Here is a 20,413-nt window from a genome sequence, read left to right on the forward strand (position 1 = left end):
GGTTGGTGTAAGCAATGCATTTACACGACACTGCAGCAATCTGCATCAACCAAGACAATAGCAAGGAGATTTTGGGTACAGCATGCTTGATCAGGATTCATTTTAGAATACAGAGCACTTCGTCATCTAAAGCTTGGTTCAGATATGAATTTTTAATTCTTGAGATTCTTGTGACACTCGCCTCACCTTACCTCCAGAGCTGTACCTGGCTGTCCTGAAAGGCCAATCCTCATGAGGATTTTTTTTAAATATGTCACTCAGAAAACATAGAGCTAATGTGACATTATTAAATTGTATACTACAAGCACCAAAAGTAGGGGTGAAGATGCTCTGTCAAGTCTTTTGGCAGCAGCAACAGCCATCACTTCCTCTGCATAATTGCCACTTGAGGCTGATAAGGGAGGTTTAAATCCTGCTTAGTTAAGCTTTAAAGTGCTGCTTAAGAAGGCCGAGGCTGCGAGCCACAATGCTCGTTTTGTAGGCTTTAAATGAGAGCTGCAACTAATTATTTTTGTTAAATTCTCAGTTTGAAGATTAGTTTTCAATTAATCATGTAAATGTTTTTCTTTAAAACATTAGCAAACTGCGAAAATACCCACAGAAAGTTCACACAGCCCTAGGTGATGTCTCCTTATTTCTTTTTTGTCTAAATAAACAATAATCAATAAAGTATGATAAATAAAATAGCATTCAATAAAATATCAACCACAGCAACCCAACAGAGGATCTTGACACTGAGGGATGGTACAAGGCTCAGAATACCTCTGTAAATGCTGAAAATTGGTTTCAGACATGAAATTAGTGCCTAAATGCAAAACAATATTTGCATCTGGATTATTTAGTCATATTTGTTTTTGAAAACATCAAGAGAGTGCCTCCCATTTGTTCTTTTTCCAATGTGATGTGTTTTGTTTTAATCAGAGATATAACATATCTAAATAAGGTAATGAACAAATATTTCTGGTTCAGATCTGGATTGACTCCAAATGTTTGTCACTTGTAAGCAATAGCTAAATTGGTAATTACTAATTTGGGGGTTCTAAGATCCTGTCTAGCAATGCGGTGTTGGAAAATTACTAGTTTAGAAATAAGTCACAATATATTTTTACAAAATAATGACAAATGATTGTCCGTTAGATATTTTGTTGAGATTTGCTGTTGCTGGCTCTGAGGTTGACTTTTCTTTGTGGGTTTACATTCTACTGTATGTTAACCTGCTGTAGCTAGCAAGCTACTACAATGATAAATAATAGCAAGTGAGACTAGAGACCATTATCACTGCAGCTTGTCCTACACCAGTACAGCAGACTCCATTGCTGTGAACTTTACTACAGTACTGCTAGCAACACAATTTAGCCTGCACTTGCTGTCCAGTAATCCCACATAACCTTGGAATAACAGAAATTTGCTTTTCAAAAATGACCAGATAACTACAACACTATGAAAAGATCCAGTGGAAAGAGAAATGGAAACACTTTCTGTAAGCTTAAAATTTCTAGTTGGTCAAGTTTTGCTTGTGGAAAAAAATAACTCTCGTTGGAAAGGAATCTGCTATCCTTCTGTCCTGTCCACTCAGAAATGGAGAAAGATCTAGAAGACAGAGAAGTTTAGATACAATTACAGCCTATTAAACTTGTTTCACACCGGTAAATAAATAGGTAAATACTTAATCTCAGTGGAGCCTTTGATACCATTGACCATAACATTGTGCTTAACAGTCTTAAGGTTTTAGCTGGTATCGCTGGCTCTACATTTGATTGGTTTTCTTACTTATCTGGTAGGATTTTATCTGTTAGAACAAGCAAGTTCACCTCCAACATTACCCCTTTAACCTGTGGGGTTCCACAAGGTTCTGTCTTGGGTTCATTATTATTTTCTTTCTATATGCTTCCTTTAGCTGGCATCATTCCTTCTTTGAATACCATTTTTTATCATTTCTATGGTGAAGACATTCAGCTTTATATGTCTTTTAAGCCTCAGGCGGATAGGTTATCTGCCCTAGCCCACTATTTTCACCCAAGTTAGTAACTGGTTCTCTAGCAATACCTGTTGTTACTTCGTGTAATATTTGATATTTCTCTGGGTCTCACTTGTGTTTCTTTTATTAAAGGAACATTTCTATATTGTGACATATGGTCTCCTCAACTGAACTGGAAAAAATTACTCATGCATTTGTGTCATTGTGTCTAGATTATTGCAGTGCTGTATTTACTGTGTTGGACAAATTGTTTCTTTATGCCTCTAAGCTATAGAAAATGCTGCAGCCAGACAATTAAAACATTCTAGCAAGTGAGCTCAAATCACTTCTATGGTTCTATTTTACTGTAATACTTGTTATAATTTTTCCCAATAGATTTTAGTTTTAAAATTCTTGTATTAACATACTAAATGGCCAGGCTTTAGCTTCTTACAAAACAGTACTACCACTTTGTTGACTATGTGGACTCTCCTAAAAAATTATTTAAAATATTTTTTTAAACAGGCTTCCTGGTGAGAATCTTACAGATTTTGGGGGGGCTATTATGGCTTAAGTGTACTTTTCCAGTATAACTGATTCTCATTCTTGAGTGTCAGCTTCTTTTTAACATGTAAACACAGACTGTGCAACGTAGGCTCAAGGCAGTAATGACCTCTGATCTATTGATTCATATCCTGGAACATGATTTTTCATCTCTCTGGTCTCATGCGTACTGATTTGTGTCCATGTAATTCAGATTTTTCTTTTACAGGGCAAGAAAGCTGACATTGGAGGTCTGAAGGACGGTTTAGTGGTGGGGTTATTCAATTTGCCACTCAACCCAGAGACCCAGGTTTGGATAACACATGTCACACTTTAGTTCAGTCACTTTTTCAATACTTTACAAATTAATGTATTTTTTTTTTCAAGTGTAGAGAGACATCTTTCCCCTTTTCTGATCAAAATATGTGCTGATGGTGTGAAATATGTTGCTAGAAATACATCAGTTACATATTTGTTACAAATTCCTGTTCATGACTAAGAACACATATAAATACATTTTTACAAAATTCCAAGTCCGATATGTTAATTCTGGCAGATTTTTTTCCTCCCCTGGTGTTATAGATATAGCTTGAAGCCACCTTGCCTGTAGGGCACACTGACTACCAGATGTCAAGTTCAAGGATTTATTCTCAGCTAAAGCTGTTAAGGCCGAGGTGATACCGACAACATGTCAGCCGTGGTAACCTCTCTTTTAACAACCTTTTATCGCCTCCAGAGACTTTAAGACATTTCAGACATGCAACTGATGCCTGCGCTCAGCCTGATTTCTTTGTCTTCTGCAAAACATGCGACACAGTCTGTTGAACACTTCATGATTATTCCTTTTCCACACCACACAGTGTTTATACTGTTTCAGTGTCTCAGCCTTTTAGCATTAACCGGGCCCCCCAGCTGCTCGACAATCAAACCACTGATGCCTTTTCCCTTTTTGTACTCCACATATAATAAGTTCGTCTAGGTCTTTCTCAGCCTTGTGGTTGTGTATTTGTCTGTCTTTGCACTCAGCCAAAATCCTCACGCCTTCCCCTTATGTAGCCTGTCGGAGAGCGTTAAGGGCTACAAGAGCAGCGAAACGTAATAACCAGTGAAGCCCTGTGCCCTGTCAGCACGACTCATCCTCCAGAAAGGCCTGCACATCAGTCCATAGCAGCCCAGATTAAGTCATGCTCCACAATAAGTCTGACACATGGAGCAGTTGGAGATTATAGCAGCAGACCATTTCCACCATCTACTAATGCAGATCGTCTAAAGCCCGTAGTGGAGTGATCAAACAGCGCACTCTGGTGGTGAAATTAAAAAAAAAATACTACTTATCTTTTTTTGGTTTGCTTTAATCTGATATTAAAACACATTACAAAGTCAGTATGCAAATACTCTCATCTTTTTAAATTAAATTATTGGAAAAAGCACAAGTCATGAACAGGTCTTTGTTGATGTGAGCTTTAACCAAGAGCTCAAATGAACCCATATCTGCTCCTTAAACTTCAGTTTTGAAAGCTAATAAATAAAATACTACTTGACAAGTGTAAAATACAGGCAAGTCTGACATTGAGTATATTATGTTCTTTTATATCCTCAGTTGAACAATCAGTCCAGTAGCTCACACTATCCAAGATACGGAGAAAAAGCAACAGGTGTTCACAATAAATGAAGAGTGGAGAAGATTTATCAGGCAGCATAAAACTGATGAGAATACAGTATGTGGATAAATGATACCGCTCCGGTAAGGAGTTCAGTCTGTTTCCAGTGAAGTGTTGAGAGCGAGAGCAGGCATCACTGCCAACATCCTCCTATAGTCCCACGAGGATGTCACACAGTGCAAAAACAAAAACAGTTTGCAAAACTACCACGCAAAACAGAGTGCAATTCCTCCTAGCCTCAGGTAACACCAACACTGTTACTGGTAACGAGTCTGATGAACAGAAGGGACTTGCAGACTGCCGCTGCCCAGTCTGACTGATCATCAGCACCTTTTCTAAAGCCGTCCACGTTGACTTTACTGTTACAGTGCTTTCTCCTGACCTCAGGTTGTTCACAGAGGCTTAAAGTAAAATTATAGTTCATAAAGACATGATCCCATTTGTATACTTTTGGCCATTATTTTCCTTATTATTAGACCCCCAGGGACCATCAGTCCATCAGCAGAAAATTGAATGAATATATTTATAATTCAGGTCATTTTCAAGTAAAACATCCAAGTATTCTCTTATCTTATCTGTCAGGATGTGAAATATTTAACTTTTTTTTTTACTGAGGAAAAACAATGTTTGATGGATATTTTACTGTGCCTGTCTGGTTAATCGGGAAAAAAGAGACATGAAGACGTTGTGTGAAACAGTTTGATGTGAACCGGACTGATGGTGTGGAACAACTCAAACAAAATATGTGCACCGTTTTAAGATCAAAGTATGTGCTGTCCCAAACTCTATCAAGACATTGTAATCAAAGCAAAAGCGGGGATTTCGCACAGCATTTGCTTCACTTCAACATCATCTAACACATGCAGGCGTCATGTTTTGCTGTGTGTGTTAAGCTTTTAAATCCATTTATCTTTAACTTCATAATAATCACATCAAAAATTTGTGGATTTTAAAGCGTACAAGTTTCTTTGAAGTCACAGTCCCAGTGTTCCCAGATTTCAGTAGCAGTTACTTTGGTGAGTACAGGGTTAAAATAAAAAAAGAACAGAAATAATGGCCAAAACTATAAATTTTAGAGCCAAGTCATTATATGCTCGAACCTTCAACTGGAAAACAAACAGAAGCATTTCATATATTGCAGATCCCTCTTTGCTTCAATAAAAATGAACAAGCTTAGCGGAGCATGTACAAAGACACAAAAAAGGAAAAATGGCTACCCTAAAGCTTGGTTTTAGTCCAAGGCAATTTGTGGATTTGGAAATCCTGTGTATTTACAGTTTGTCGAGTCTGTGATGGCTCAGTCCATGAGTTCATACCTGCTGTGCTGGATAAAGATGGTTGTGTCTTATTTGACCTTGTTTTCTTCCTGAGTGTTTTCTCCTATCACCACTATCTGTACGTGCGACAGCTGTCCGCTAGCATCCAGTTGCACCTCCTGAACCCTTTCAGTGTGTGCCTCCTGCAGCTGGTGCTGAGTCTCCTCCTCCGTCTCTGCTGACATGGTCATCTCCACCCCACTCTGGACCACCATGGTGGCCCCTTCTCTGCCTGACTCCCCGGTCAGCTGGAGCTCCATCACTCCCACTGCCTGCTCCACAGGAGTTGGATTGATCTCAATGACTGTGTGTTCCTGGCTGCCCTCCACCTCCCCCTGCATCACCTCCTGTTGCACTAGCATGGTGCCATCTACCACTTGGCCTTCTATGGGCACCACCTCTGCACCGCTGGCCTGCTGGCTTAGCTGCACCAGCTCCATGGGGCTCATTACTGTGCCCAGTTGGCTGGAGTCCTGCAAAGCGGTGGTGCCAACCAGTGTCAAACCTGAGGACGGATGCAGGGTGATGGTTTCTGTCTTACCATCTCCAGCCACCATATAGCGGGTGAAGACCTGCGAGCCGGCAGGGAGTAATGTGACTGTGTTGGAGGACTGGGACAGCGAGGCAATAGGTAGGCCTGCCACGGTGAATGGCTGCCCCACTGAGGACAGCGAGATGGGTGAAAGAACGGTGAACTGCTGAGGCTGCAGAGTGGCTTGCTGGTTTATAGGGGTGGTCAGGAGGGTGGTGGTGGAGGCAGGTCTCTGGAGTCGAGGCCGCTTGGTTGGGCGTTTAGTGGGAGTTTTGTTTTTGGCAGGCTGGGGGCAGGTGAGAAGAGCTCGTACTTGCTGCTGCTTCTTCTGTTCTTCCAGCTGCACCTCCAGGTCTGCAGAGACATGACAGGACTGACAGTGAGGGCTGAGTCAACCACAAGAATGCATTCATTTTCAGCCAGGCAGATTTTTACAAGATTACAACGTGCACGTTCTTATATTGATCTCTAATATCAATATTCATCAGACAGGCTAGGCATGTATAATCCAGCAAATGTCAAATCGAATTTCAAAACATAAACCCTAACTCAATAAAAACGTCATTCTTCATTTTCAGTATTCAAAAACAGTTTTGAGTAACATGACAGATGTGAGTGAAATAAACATATATTCACACAGGAATTTTGACTCTGTTAGGAGTCAAAAGTCATGAACTATCTGTTAGGATTCTGAATTGATTTATGACGTTACCCACCAGAGCTGTTATTTGTTAACTTTGACTGGCAACAGAAAGTATTTAGTGTGAATTTTCTCACATTGGGTGACACAGTGGTGTAGTGGTTAACACTGTTCCCTCACAGCATGAAGGTACTGGGTTCTAATCCACCAGCTAGTCGCGGACTTTCTGTGTGGATGTTTCCTCCATGTCTGCTGGGCTCTTTCCTGGGACTTTGTCTTCCTCACACAGTCCAAAGAGAACACATGGAGTTGGGTTAACTGGTGATTCTAAAGTGACTCATATTAACCAGATATCCAAACCTCTTATGTGTTCTGTGGATCCTTTATGCAAACTGCGTCTTTCTGCATTCACGTAATTATTTTTTTCCTTATTTGCTATGTAGCCAGTTAACTCTCCATCAGTGTTCAGCATAAAAGCAAAGCTTCCATTTGCTTCCCTCTGGGTTCAAGGAGGGCCAACCGAGACCATGGCTGTCTTGGTTCAGGCAAATGATAAATCTAATTTAATTTCTATACAGCGATGATCCTACCTTGTTTGTAAAAAAAAAAAAAAAAATACTAAAACAAATACCCCTAAATTCTCCCTAAACTTAGTCCATAAATGACAAATAAAAAATGACTTGGAGGGAGGTTGGACACAGAGGTAAATAAATAAAAAATAAGAACCTAAAAATGATATCCAGTCATAGAGGAAGCAAGACTGTACACCATCTGGGAAAATGATCTTGACTGTTATTACCTCGGATGGGAGCAGTGGGAGTCATCACTCTTCTTCATTATCAATATAGTCAGACTCACAGCACAGCTGCTGCCACTGACCTGTGTCACTGCTCATTTTATCAGAAAAATGTGTAAAGAGAACAGTTATAGTGTGAATGTGGCTGCATTTTATTTTTTAAAATGATATAGTGATAATAATGATGATTGTGAATGATGATCTGCAGCACACAACCTTTTAATTATTGCTGGGTAATGGTGTAGTGCATTTGGGAGCAACAGCCTCACAATCAGGAACTGAAAGATTGCAAATTAGAACAACTGTCTGAAGAATTTTGCTTAATCAAAGAGTGGAACTCAAGATGGACTGAAACCAAATTTTGCTTCTCTATTTTTGTCTTTTTCTTTTAAACCTCATGTCTCTCACCAATAACAAACAAAAGTAACTTGTTTTCCCGCATATATGTAACAATAAAGCCATTGACTTTGGGCTTTTTGCCTTTTTGAGGAGTAGACAGGAAAAATGGGGAGCGTGAGCATGGGGAGACATGCAGCAAGGGGCTGCAGGTTGGACTCAAACCCAAGCTGCTAAATTTGATGCATGAAACATGCCTAAACAACTATTTACTATGAGTGGCATAATCTTGACCTTCAATAGCACTGTCAGGAGCCTTGGAGTCATCTTTGATTGGGTTTTTCTTTAACTGACACATTAAACAGACATCTAGGATTACCTTCACTTATCTCTGCACTATGACAACATCCTGACTCAGAGGGATGCTAGTTCATGCATTTGTTACATAGAGGTTGGACTAGTGTAACTACTGATTATCAGGGTGCTCTAAAAGGTCCCTGAAAAGTCTACAATACATCCAGGACACCAGCGCAAGTGTACCATATGACCACATGTCTTCCTACCAGAAATTACTTCAAGATCATTCTCATTGGCATGTGCAAAGTCCTAAAAGATTGTCCCTAAATGTCCCGAAGACCTCACAGTACCAATTTATCCCAGTACAACACTTACACTTCCTAATTTCCAAAAGCAGAATGAAAGGCAGAGCCTTCAGCTGTTAAGCCCCTCCCTGTGGAACCAGCTGCCAGTTTGGATTCAGGAGACAACAATCTTTTGATGGTTTTGAATTTAGCCTCAAACCTCAACTGTCACTTAACCATCACTTAGTTATGCTACTTTGGGCTCAGGCTGCTAGGGGATTTCCTAGGATCCACTAAGCATGTCTTCTATAAGCTATTCAGGGTCTCTCTCTGTGCTCTTTTTTTTTTTTTTTGGCCTTCTTCGTCTCCTCAATCCCCATCAGCAGAAGGCTGCCCCTCCTTTCCTGTTAAAAGAGAAATCTTCCTTCCCACTCTTGCAAAAGTGCTTGCTAACTAAGACTCACATGATTACTGCAGTTTAATTCAATTTCCCTTTACTTTATTACGTAAAGCCATGATTGTTTTAAAGAATTGGCTCTATAAAAAATGATTTAAATAAAATTCTTATGAATTTAGCGGCTCTATGTGGCAGCTCCTGAAGTAGAGCCTTGTTTGTGTTCTGTACTCACTGGTAAGCATGCTGAGCACCTGCTCCTGACTGGGATCCGTCTGCTGCTTCCTCCTCTCCACAATCTTCTTGACCACATCGAGCAGATCGAAGACCTGGGCGAGGTTACTGAGCACGGCCACCTCTACCAGACAGGAATCTGGGATCAGTGCAGCAAGCAATCAAAAACAATTACTTGGTCAGTCAGAAAGAAGGAACAGATTCAGCTGTTTGCACAGTAAATCAGTGTGGTATTACTCTAAAAGAAGCTTTTCTAAAAAGCTTTCTGCTGTTGGACAGTCATTTTCAGTTTCCAACAGCAGCTGAATTTGCTCTTTCTTTCCATGCATTTCTTATTCACATAGGTCAGAGTGTGTCCCACACAACGCCTCTGTTTTGGCGATGCAGTTTCCCAGTGCATGTTGGCGTCGTTCTGTACCTGTGTCCTGTAGGCTGGCCGGATCCATGCGCTGCTGCACGCTGTTTAACAGCTCCACAAGCTCCGTGTTGATGTTGGTCACCACTTCACCCAACAAACCCACATCTGCAATGCCCTTCCAAAAGTTCAGTGTGTCCTCTGCGGACAAACAGACAACACAGAGCAATCTTACTCACTAGTGTACACAGTGTTACATATATCCATGCTGTTGGAGATGATTTCCATCTTCGTGCTGTTATTATACTCTTAATCTGTGTTTGGATGTGTGCTCAGTGTTACCTGAGATCTCAGCTGATCCCTTTTTGTCTGCAGACTCCGATGAACTTGAGCTCCAGTCCGACTTCCCGCTCAGGACCTTTGCTCGGTCTTCTGCAGCTGCCCCACCATTACCCAGGATCACCTGACCTGTAACTTGTACAAGACAACAGACATGACTGAGGAGAAGAATTTTAAATGCAATTCTGGATTTAAGAGGGAGCCAAACTTCAGTGTCACATTCCCCCACCACACTTCTTTATCTTTAGTGATCTTTTTTTTGTTGTTGTTAATTTTACCTTATATCCTGCTGGGCAGCTTTCATCATGTCTCACAGTTAATTAGCATTTTTCTATATCATATAATTTCTCTATGTGGGCTGAATAATTATCACCTAAAGCATTAAATGATATGCAGTGTATTAAACACTGATCACAGTGTGCACACCCAGCAGTAGTTTGCAGGAAATTATAAAAACTTAAAAGATCAAGGCAAACCAAACAAGCAATTTGTCTGCATACAGACAGCTTTTTTTTTTAAATTATTCTTTCATTCAGCTGCGCTGTCACTGTAAAACATGTCAGTGTTGGATGAGAGCAGGTGAAAATATTGCTTTTCTTCATCACTAAGCTTGTTGAACAGGTGGTTTGATAATACTCCTGTTGGCTCTGTAGCCATGAAGGTAACAGCAATGAGCCCCGTTGCTGTCAACTCTAGAACGACGCTATCATTTTCTCCAGCTGGGTTCAACGTCTCGATTTTGTGCTGTTTGTGTCAGACAGAGAGGAGAGGCTGCGCTGTAAATTACACCACTAATGACAATGTCATCTTCACTGTTGTTGTGTTATCAAATTTTTGTTTAGAAAAGCAGAAGCAGCTTTTGTTGACTCTTATAATAGTTTACATGCGCACAGGTGCACCTAAACACATTTTGCAGTTTGAACACATTTATTTTCAGTCTAGAGAAACGCTTGTATTGTGGAGAGCTCCACCACCAGCATCATCCTCCTGCTTTGTTTTCCATGACACTAAAAAACCTCCACATTCTTTCAGCAAGCTCATATGTTTCTTTTCTGTAAAAACGCAGACCGCATAAAAGACTTTTAAATAAGGGTTTAGAAGTAAACTCGTAACTGTGCCTAGTAGAAACAGTCAGTGGCCCTTATGTTAAACCTATCTTTTGACTGAAAAACACAACAAATATAACAAAATACTCAGTTATGGATTATAACATCACTGCTGTTTAAATGAGCAAATCTAGATTCACTGCACCTTCTATTCAGTTCAATTCAATTTTATTTATACAGCATGAAATCACAACAACAGTTGCCTCAAGGCGCTTTATATTGTAAGGCACAATAATACTCTATATTCTGATTTTTACCTTGAGAGGATGTAGGTGTGGTAAGTCCGGTGCCATCTGGAGGGAAGCGTGTGTTGTTTATTAAAAGGTCAAACTTGGTGCTGCGACATGTGTTAGTGCACAGAGTGCTGTGCTGGTAGAAGTCCAGCTGACCGGAATCCATCATTTTTCTGGAGAACAGAAATGAGGAAATATATAAAAAAGGGGAAAACATGTTTGTTTGACCAGAGATGCTATCATCGTTGTCAAAAACATTTGCATCTTTTAGAAGTGAAGATCCATTACTGACCAGCATTTTCTGATTGGCAGTGCAGTGCCTTTCTTTCAGTACACTTATCCTGTTTGGAACTAATAACCACAGGAGCAACTGTGTAAAGTGCAACAACTAAGTCGTGTCTGAGAGTTGCCCACACAGATATCCTGGAGAGAATATTAGAAGACATTTACATAAAATGTGCAACAGACTTAAGCAGTGCGTCTGCAATACATGCAATATCTGTATGCATTTAAATCAAGTTTTGCTTACAGCAGTCCTTTCCATACTGGCAGAGCAAAATCCACAGTTGGTGTTCTGTGCAAACCTGTATTCTAGAGTTACTGTGAAGCTGATAGAAGCTTTAGAAGGTGCATGTTTTAAAGCTGCTGCTATTTTTAGTGTGACAGTCTCTCTGTCTTTGTGTATCTCTCAAAAGTATTTCCTGGTTGAACGACAACAGTTTCCAAAAACAAAAAAAAAGGAGTTTTATGCCCACTACTTTAAGACACTTCATAAAATGTGTCCCAACTATTTTGTCTCATGTCCTTGACATGAGACAAGAACATGAAAAATGTTGGTCTTGGTTTAAGTGTGTGCATATTCCTGCATTTATTTCCACTTTCTTATTTTAACACTGCTGTAGGGCTATTCCACATGTTAATTTAATGCTGTGTTTTAGTGCTGATTGTTGCCAATTTTGCTGGACTGCATTATATCACTGATCTACAGCCAAAACAGTTGTAAAACAACAAGCGCTGCGAGAGCACAACCCTCTACCAAGGCAGCTCACTCTCTGGGCAGTATTTACTTAATATAATGAAATCTTATTTGGTATTATTTTGAATGTGTAGCTTTCATTTCATTGTTTAGTAAATTCATTTAAATGTTCAATAAAAAAAAAAAAGAATAAAAAAAAAGGTTTTGATCACAAGTTTATTTCCCCCCCCCCAAAAAAAACAATACTCAACAAGGAATATTATACACATGTTTTATATTTCAGTGGTTATCTAACCTGTTACTGTAATGTTCAGGACAAAGTCATAATAAAATAATGTGTTTTTATATCATATATTTATATTTCCTATATACATACATCTTGTCAGTACACACAGTGGCAGTAAGAATGATTTTAAATAGCTCTATGTAGTGTAACTATCACTTTGACCTTCAGATTAATATTTTGCTCTTGAAGCAGAGGCGAAAGGTCAAATGTAAAATCATATTTTAAATCCTTATAAATTACATATTTACTGTCATATACACTTCAGCGTCTGGCACGTGTTACTTTAGCCTAAGCTGTTGTTGTGATGAAGGTAGAAACATTTATCTGGATTGTTTCTGCTCTCCTCCGGTACATGAGGAAAAATATCTTCACTCCTAAATGTTCAAGACGTTCTTCAGAGTTAGCCTTCTCACATACAGCAAATAATGTACAGCTTTAGCTTCGGACATCTACATCTGCCATTTCTGGAAACAAGGTTGAGACGAATAGTTCGTTTGGGTCAAAAAACAACAGGTCCCCTGAAATGTGTACAGGGCTTAAAGTAAGGGTAATTTCTTTATAAATGTCTATTTTGGGATTATTTTTAGTAAACAATTTATTATTAACTATATTATAGAAGCTATATTACTTCTCAAACACTTCAAACCTAGAAAAAAAAGAATCTGTTGGCTCACAGCTTTCTTGCTTTTGAGACTTAGGATCACCCTGTGCTACTACCTTCTGGCTCTGGCTGCCTGCAGTGCGTCCACATGACAGGAGATGCTGTGCCATTGCCAGTAACCATATAAGAGTCACTGGTCAGAAGGAGACACTGTTGCATCTATGTAAAGCTGCACAGTTTTGTTTTTTTGATAGTCAAAATCCTCTGCTTCTCCTGTGCTTTTAATCAGAGGTGCATATACAGATGTTCTACCCAGTAAAGAGAATCTTAACCCTGCACATTGTTGGTGACAGACTAGTAACCTTTAGACTGCAAGAGAGATTGAAAATAGCTGTGACACAATTCATCAATTTGAAATAGAAAACTTAATGTGAAAACCCCCCCACTTTGCTCATTTTTTCGCTGCTAGAAACCAACAACCTAATTTTATCCAAGTCCAGACACAAATGTCAAAGGCATGAAAATTATTCAATATCTGTCAAACTGAGTTGATCACTACACAAAATGTAAAGCATAGATAAACTATTGTTGTCAAATGATGTCAAATAAATCCAAGAAACTGAAAAGACTGTATAATAACGCAAACTGTATTATTTGCAGTGCAGTCTTCCAAAAGCCATGTGATCACTGAAGCAATATACGGCTAAGTCACAGCACACACAGAGGGTTTTTTACATTAATAAAATAAGTCTACTTTGCTCATCCAAACAGTAGTGTATCCCTGAAACTAAATAATTATCCATGAATTTATCTACAAGACACAATGCTGCAGATCATTGAGGCGAATCTGTAGAGGAGAACTGCAGAATCACAGTCAGGTTTTCCACTACAGGCAACATCTTCCACAATTTCATTGTAATACTGATTAGCGCAGCTTAAACGTGATATAGAAAAATCTATTTTGGCCAGTCAAAGAGACAGGAAGGCCCGTGGTTTATCGTTATCATCTTACTCACGCTCAGAAGTGAGGCAACAGTGGCTTGTTAGTTTCCTGTCACAAAGCCACAGAAGAACATTTGAATATTTATTCTAGATGGATGAGTCACATCTCAGCTCATTACCATGTGGTGCAGTGCAACCAACCAGCACTTGCTCATCTAAGGGCCATAGTATGTCAGTGTTCTGTCTCAAAAATAAATCCCCTCACCTCAGCATGACTCCCCCCATCCTGATGGCTCTCTTCCAGTCTTTCAGAGTAGCTTTTCCAGAAATGTGCACAAACTGCTTGGGACTGATCAACTGGTCTTCATACTAGTGGAGAGATTGCCAGTTTAGTAAATATGTTCAATAAGTGCAATGATGAAACAACAGAAATAACTAAAAACAACACATTACAGTATCATATGTCTTGTCTTTGACTTTGGCCTTTAATATGAAAATGTAATAGATATGCTGTGGTTCTAGAATCATGGTAGACTTCTAACTATGAGCAATTGTAGCAGCTAGAATAGCGAAATAATTTTTTACTGTTTTATATCAGGAGAAAAAAAATATAAAATATGCATAAGTTTTCTCAACTTTAAATAATAATTTACTGTGATGTACTGAATTCTGTTTTTTCAGTGCTACACTTCCTACTTAATGGAAGTGTATGCTCGATGCTCACAACACAACAAAAACTTTCATGTGGATCAGAAGATTGAATGGACTTAGTAGTTCATTACAAATACAGTCTGACCTATGTAATTCAACTCATAACACTGTGATCAAAAATTGAGCATTGTTGTGAAAGCATGAACGAGAACATTTATCTCATAACTGCTCGGTCGTTTCATCCATGTCTGCTTGGAGCATGGTTACTTGAAACCTGCTACTTGCAGTGAGAAGAAATGAACTGGATGACTCTGTAGATATAGTGGGACACTTGTCAGCGCTACATGTTTATTTCCTGCTCAGAGACTATTGAATGACCTAGTTGTCACGTTGCTATATTTGGCAATGTTTTAATGATTTGTCATTTTACTCCATGTGAGCCAAAAGAAAAAACAGGGATACTAACCTTCACACATTTCACATTGATTCCTGGGCACACAAACTTTTTCACTAGCAACACAGCTTTACAGTCACCACACGTTATAGGACAGCCAATTTCAACGTCGTCTCCCTCAGTTTGCTCTACAGGGAATAAATGTATGCAACATTTACCAACAAGCTTTATGTAATGGAATCTGCAAAACTCATGGATCATTACATCCCTCAAGTTGTCTGAATCATTGTGACAACTAGGGCTGGGCCATATCATACCGTTCATGGTAATACCGGGCAATGATAAGAAAATGAAATATCGCAATAGAATATGGGTAAAACGCACATGCGCAGTGCCTTTGTTTTCATACGCACATGGCGGAAAAAGCATGGCAGCGACGGAGAATGAGAAGGGCGAAAGCGGATCGTTAAAGGAAACGGATGAACCAGAATTGGTTTGTAATAATGCTGCAACTTCAGTGGTGTGGAACTGGTTTAGCTTTCGTCCATCAGATACACAACAAAGCACTATTTTTGGTAGAGCATGCTAGCGGGCCGTCGTTATTACCGTGTTTGTTGGAAAATACGGCACACTTGAAATCAATCCTTTGATTTTTCTGAAAATCGACAGTGCCCCTTATAATCCCGTGTGCCTTATGTATGAATTCTGGTTGTGTTTACTGACCTCGAAACAATTTTATGTGGTACACTGCGCTCGAAAATCTGTCAAATGTTTTAGTACGACTTTGCTAAGCTACGAAGCCGCACCGTTTGATGGATTGTCGGAGCATTACGGCTACCGTAGGCAGAAGCCTCGCGGAGTGATACGTACTGTGCTTCAACATAATATTACGGTATTGTGTGTGTATAACCTCTTTTTAAGTTTTGTGGATATTATACATGGTTATGGTCAGGATATGTCGGCCAATTTCCACTGGAAATGCCTTTTGGTTAAACTGTCAGCAAGGAATTTGCATTTGCACTGATAAATTTTTATATAACTTTAATGCACATAAAAAACAGCTGCTTGTTTAAGTGAAAATACACTGATGGGTTTTTTTTTGCACTAATAAAGTTGTGGAGTTGTAAAGTATTTTGTCTAGTCTCAATTATATCGTCAGTTATATCGTTATCGCAAATTTTCAAATGTATATCGTGATAAATATTTTTGGTCATATCGTCCTGCTCTAGTGACAACCACTTACCTGGATGAGATTCAACAGCCATGACAGCCGCATCTGTTTCAGCAGACTCGTCTCTGAAAAGATAGATAGTTGGGACATTTTCTCCTGGTACAACAGAGTAAGCATGGGAAATGACTGACCATCTGGAATCTCTGTAGCTCTGATTGTGGTGTTATACAACTTTGAAGTGAATTGTAGTTTCTCAGTACATACCCAGTGGTGATTGGCTGGAGCTGGAGGATGACCTGAGTCTTATTAGGGTCATCGGGGTCACCTTCACCACTGTCGTCCTTTACCATCACCACTTCCCCCATAGGTACAGTGACCTCATCAGTGGTCGCCATCACACTCATTGGAGTAGACTAGAGGGAGGGGGCCACTTCTGTGCAACAGCTACCTAGGGGTTTGTTCATCTGAAAAGCCATAAATATATTAAAAAGAAAGGCAGATGGTGGTTATAAAAGGCTGTACATTTTTCTGATTGTTTGCATTTCAGTTCAAAACTGAAATTAAGAAAAAGATGCTTCACCTACAAATAGCTGAATATCTGAGCCCTTAACTCATCTTTAAAAGCCCACCATAGGTATTATTAGTTAACTTCTGCTAGCTAACATCGGCTGGGCTAACTGACTCGTATAACATTATAAGAAAGAGACATGACACTCCAAAAATACTAAGATGTAATTTATAACAGAATTCCAAAAAAGCTCAAAGAGGGTGGGAGCAGAATAACCTCAAGGGGATAAAATGTTTTTAAAGCCTTTTTGAGCTAAAGTCAGAAAACTTTGATGACCCATCTTGAAGTATCTCTAGGCATCCCAAGATGACTGATGAGTTAGCGAACTTTGTCCTCAAAGGACAAAGAAAAAGCCTGAATATTTAGTGAGCCTCTGCACTGATTACATTCAATTCATTGAGGCGTTCCAGCTGAGGTGAGAATGTAAGTGCACACGTGCCTACAAATAAAGACTAGTTATGTGACATGTATTGGCATCAGCTGGATTTACTCAGATTTAGTCAGCTGTATTGGCTAAAACAGCAGAAGTTGGACCTCAAGATTTGGACTACCTTTATTTATTTTGACAGGAACTGTGGGGCCTTCATTGTTCTTTCCATAAAATGTTACCACTGTGCTTGGAGAACAGGAAACGCCTGATGAAGTTTGACCCTACTAAAAATTTTTTCTTAGTTACTACAATCGACTTCTTTACTGTGGCTGACTACTGTGTAAGGCCAGATCCTAATAAGCTTTTGTGAGTCATCACTTTCAGCTGTGTTTTTGTATTGTAGTGGCTTAGATAAAAGAAATCCTGGTAAGTTTCAAATATTTATTAGAGATGGACTGATCTGATATTACGTATTGGTCCGATACTGACCTAAATTACTGGATCGGATATCGGAGAGAAATAAAAAATGTAATCCGATCCACTCAAAAGTACCTCACAAAACTTGCGACATAGCGTAACCCAGCTCATAACCTTAGCACGTCGGAGGAGTATGCGTCGTGATAGAGCGGCTGTGGCATGCGAGACCTCTTGGTGGTCTGGTTGAGGATTTGGAGCCTCGCTACCAAACCGGAATTTAATCTCCGAGAAAGTTATCCCAGATAAGTAAAGCATGTGTGTAAGTTCATCTCTGAATGTTTGTAAAGCATTCCCAGCGAATGCTGGGAGCGACTGCCTCTCATTCTCTCCCTCTCCTGCTGCTACTTCAATCATGAAACTGATCAATGATCAGCTGATCGGCTTTTCTGTCGCGAGTCCCATCTCTCTTGTTAGTTTATCGCCCACTTTGCGCCACAAAGACAAGCTGTTGTTAGAATTTATTTAATATTACTTTCTACACCAGGATCCTTTTCTACGTAGCTGACGGCTGGTAACTGTGCAGGGGCGGGTCTAGCAAAGTTTTGCAAGGGGGCCAGGTAGGGCATTAACAGGGAAAGGGCGACACAAAGAAATACTTTTCTTTCTTATTGTCATGTCTAGCTTTTAATAAATAATTATCTGAATCTTACAACCAAAGTTTTCATCTGATGTAAAATGTATAGAAATCCATTATTAACTATAAAGTCAAATTTATAACCTACTAAGCTATAGTACTTTTTCCTTTGGGAAGGTACCATCTGTGCAGTCTGCAATTCTGATGAAGAATGATGTTGAATCTATTTAATTATTATAGAAAAATTATTGTGATTTCTGTGCGTTTTCTTTTACATGTGCATTAAATTAGAGTTGATTATATCAATTAAGCATTATAGGGCAGAGGGTGGGGGGTGGTTCCCTATTTTTTTTTTCCCTTTTTTGCTCGGAGTTGGCAACCCTATTAGTTAGGTTGCTTAATATTTAAGTACTAAGTACTCTTTAAAATACCAGAATAGGGAGGATGGTGTAGGTTTAAGTTTATTAGATTGATCAGTATTGCTGATCTATGAAATATTTGGGGTACAGTGTATTTTTTGCATACAGGTATAACAGAATAGCTTTAGTTTAGTTTTGTTTTTTAAACTTGAGTATGAACTTATACAAAATGCAACAAGATATTTAAAAAAAACATTTTATTGATTATAAAATACGCTATATCGGATTTATATCGGTATCGCAGATATCCAAATTTATGGTATCGGTATCGGACATAAAAAAAGTGGTATCGTGCCATCTCTAATATTTATGCAGCTATATACAAGCTGATTAAAAAAATAAACAACAAAAACAACCTAACACTATTTGTTTCACCCTGTATATATTATCCAGACAATTGTAGCCTGCTTCAAAATCTGACAATTGTGCCCCAAGAAATACTCATAAGATGAGTAATGTGAAATTTTCAAATCCTGTTATTATTATTATTAATAACTCTTTCCTTAAATGTAAATATTTGATGCAATTTAAAAACTAAATTACACAAAACTACTAGTTTCCTTTTACTTCATTGTTAGTGACTTCTTAGAGACCGCTTGTTGAAGAAAAGCTCCTCGCTTCATGGCCCACTCTTTGCGAAACTCTGCTATTGACATTAGTTGAACTCATGTTACTTTAAATTGGACTGGAAAAATATCTGCCAAGATTAAAATATAAATCTTATTTCAATGTTGACGTGCTGTTTCCAAGTAAGGTGAGCTTAGCTAATTCAAACCAAAGAATGCCGCGTTTTGTAAACGGCCTGACTGGTCCACTTGTTTGACACCAATATTAACTGGATTAATATAAGTCATTTTTACGTAACGGTTTGCTAGTGTGCACGTAAGGGTTACACGCGAGATTATAATAGGCTAGTAAATTTTCAGAAGCTGTGTTTCGCCGAAATGTGAAACCACGATAGCCAGAAAAGCAAGCTACTTTTTTAAACGGATACATTTTTTTAGTAGAATACAGCAAGAGTGGGTTTTTCTCACGCGCATTAGGCATTAGAAACCGCAGTTTTACGTGTTTTGGGGGCTACTAACCAACAAGTGGCTACAAAACCATTCACAGCTCAATTAAAACTACACCTTTACGTTTTGCTGCAGATAAATTACTTTTATTAAGTTGGCTTGGTTATCGCTACCGCTGTAGCCAGCTGACTACTTTTCGCTGTCGGAGCTCCTCAGACTAGGCTCGGCGGTAGCCATTACTGCTAACACAAGGGCGTAACTTGATGTGTGGGAATCCAAACAATAGCGTGAACTCCACTGTCCGAGACGGGTAAAGCTTTGCATTTACAGTGTGACGGCTACGTGCCGCTTGTCTATGAACCGTACGTCCCTTCGTAACTCTGCATTTTAACTCTCCGCTCCCCCTCAAAATGACGTCTCCCTGTGCGGCGGCACGTACAGCAAACAACGGCACGGCGACGGCGTTGCCCCTCCATTCAGTTCGAGCCTGGCTGACTGAACCCCCTCCGCAATGTACCCAAACCACCCCGCTAAAACTACAGCTTGTGTGGTGAGAGCGGTCGCTATTTTACAGTTGTGTATATTTAAAAACACACAGTAAAAAAATAGCTCGTTCTTACCGTTTTAAGAAGACAAACGCATCCCTAGATAGAGGAGAGCTGCGGAGCATGCGCACTCAGTAGCTATAGTTCGACTTCCTGCTGAACAGCGCTCGCCCTGTTTTCACTCTCGTGTAAACCCTGTGTAAACCGCAGGTTTTTAACCACCACTGTGACTCCTTATTAGCGAACCTATATATGCAGGCGAGAATAAGTGGGTATTACCTTGATATATGTTTTATCTGGTCATATCTCAAAGACTTGTATGTTCATTTATAATAGTGTGTTCTCTACATAGATCATATTGGTACTATCATACTTGCATTAAACTTAAGAAGACAAATGCTTA

General features: G+C 39.4%; 1 protein-coding gene across 2 annotated transcripts; it reads right to left on the reverse strand.

Moving 5' to 3' along the window:
* Positions 1 to 3,854: 3,854 nt before the first annotated feature.
* Positions 3,855 to 20,178, reverse strand: gmeb1 (glucocorticoid modulatory element binding protein 1). 2 transcript variants are annotated; one of them, XM_065471331.1, is made up of 10 exons: positions 20,086 to 20,178; positions 16,309 to 16,508; positions 16,117 to 16,169; positions 14,946 to 15,061; positions 14,094 to 14,197; positions 11,048 to 11,196; positions 9,688 to 9,813; positions 9,409 to 9,546; positions 8,992 to 9,129; positions 3,855 to 6,363 (listed from the first exon to the last, which is right to left on the reverse strand). In XM_065471331.1, the coding sequence occupies exons 2-10, from the start codon at positions 16,446 to 16,448 to the stop codon at positions 5,507 to 5,509; spliced, it is 1,821 nt and encodes a 606-aa protein (XP_065327403.1). In that variant the 5' UTR covers positions 16,449 to 16,508; positions 20,086 to 20,178; the 3' UTR covers positions 3,855 to 5,506. The 2 variants fall into 2 exon arrangements, with proteins under 2 accessions (XP_065327403.1, XP_065327402.1); XM_065471330.1 differs by having other exon boundaries at positions 9,688 to 9,819.
* Positions 20,179 to 20,413: the final 235 nt, after the last annotated feature.

Source organism: Pelmatolapia mariae, linkage group LG22 (genome assembly GCF_036321145.2).
Source record: "Pelmatolapia mariae isolate MD_Pm_ZW linkage group LG22, Pm_UMD_F_2, whole genome shotgun sequence".
In the NCBI taxonomy this organism is placed as follows: Eukaryota; Metazoa; Chordata; class Actinopteri; order Cichliformes; family Cichlidae; genus Pelmatolapia; species Pelmatolapia mariae.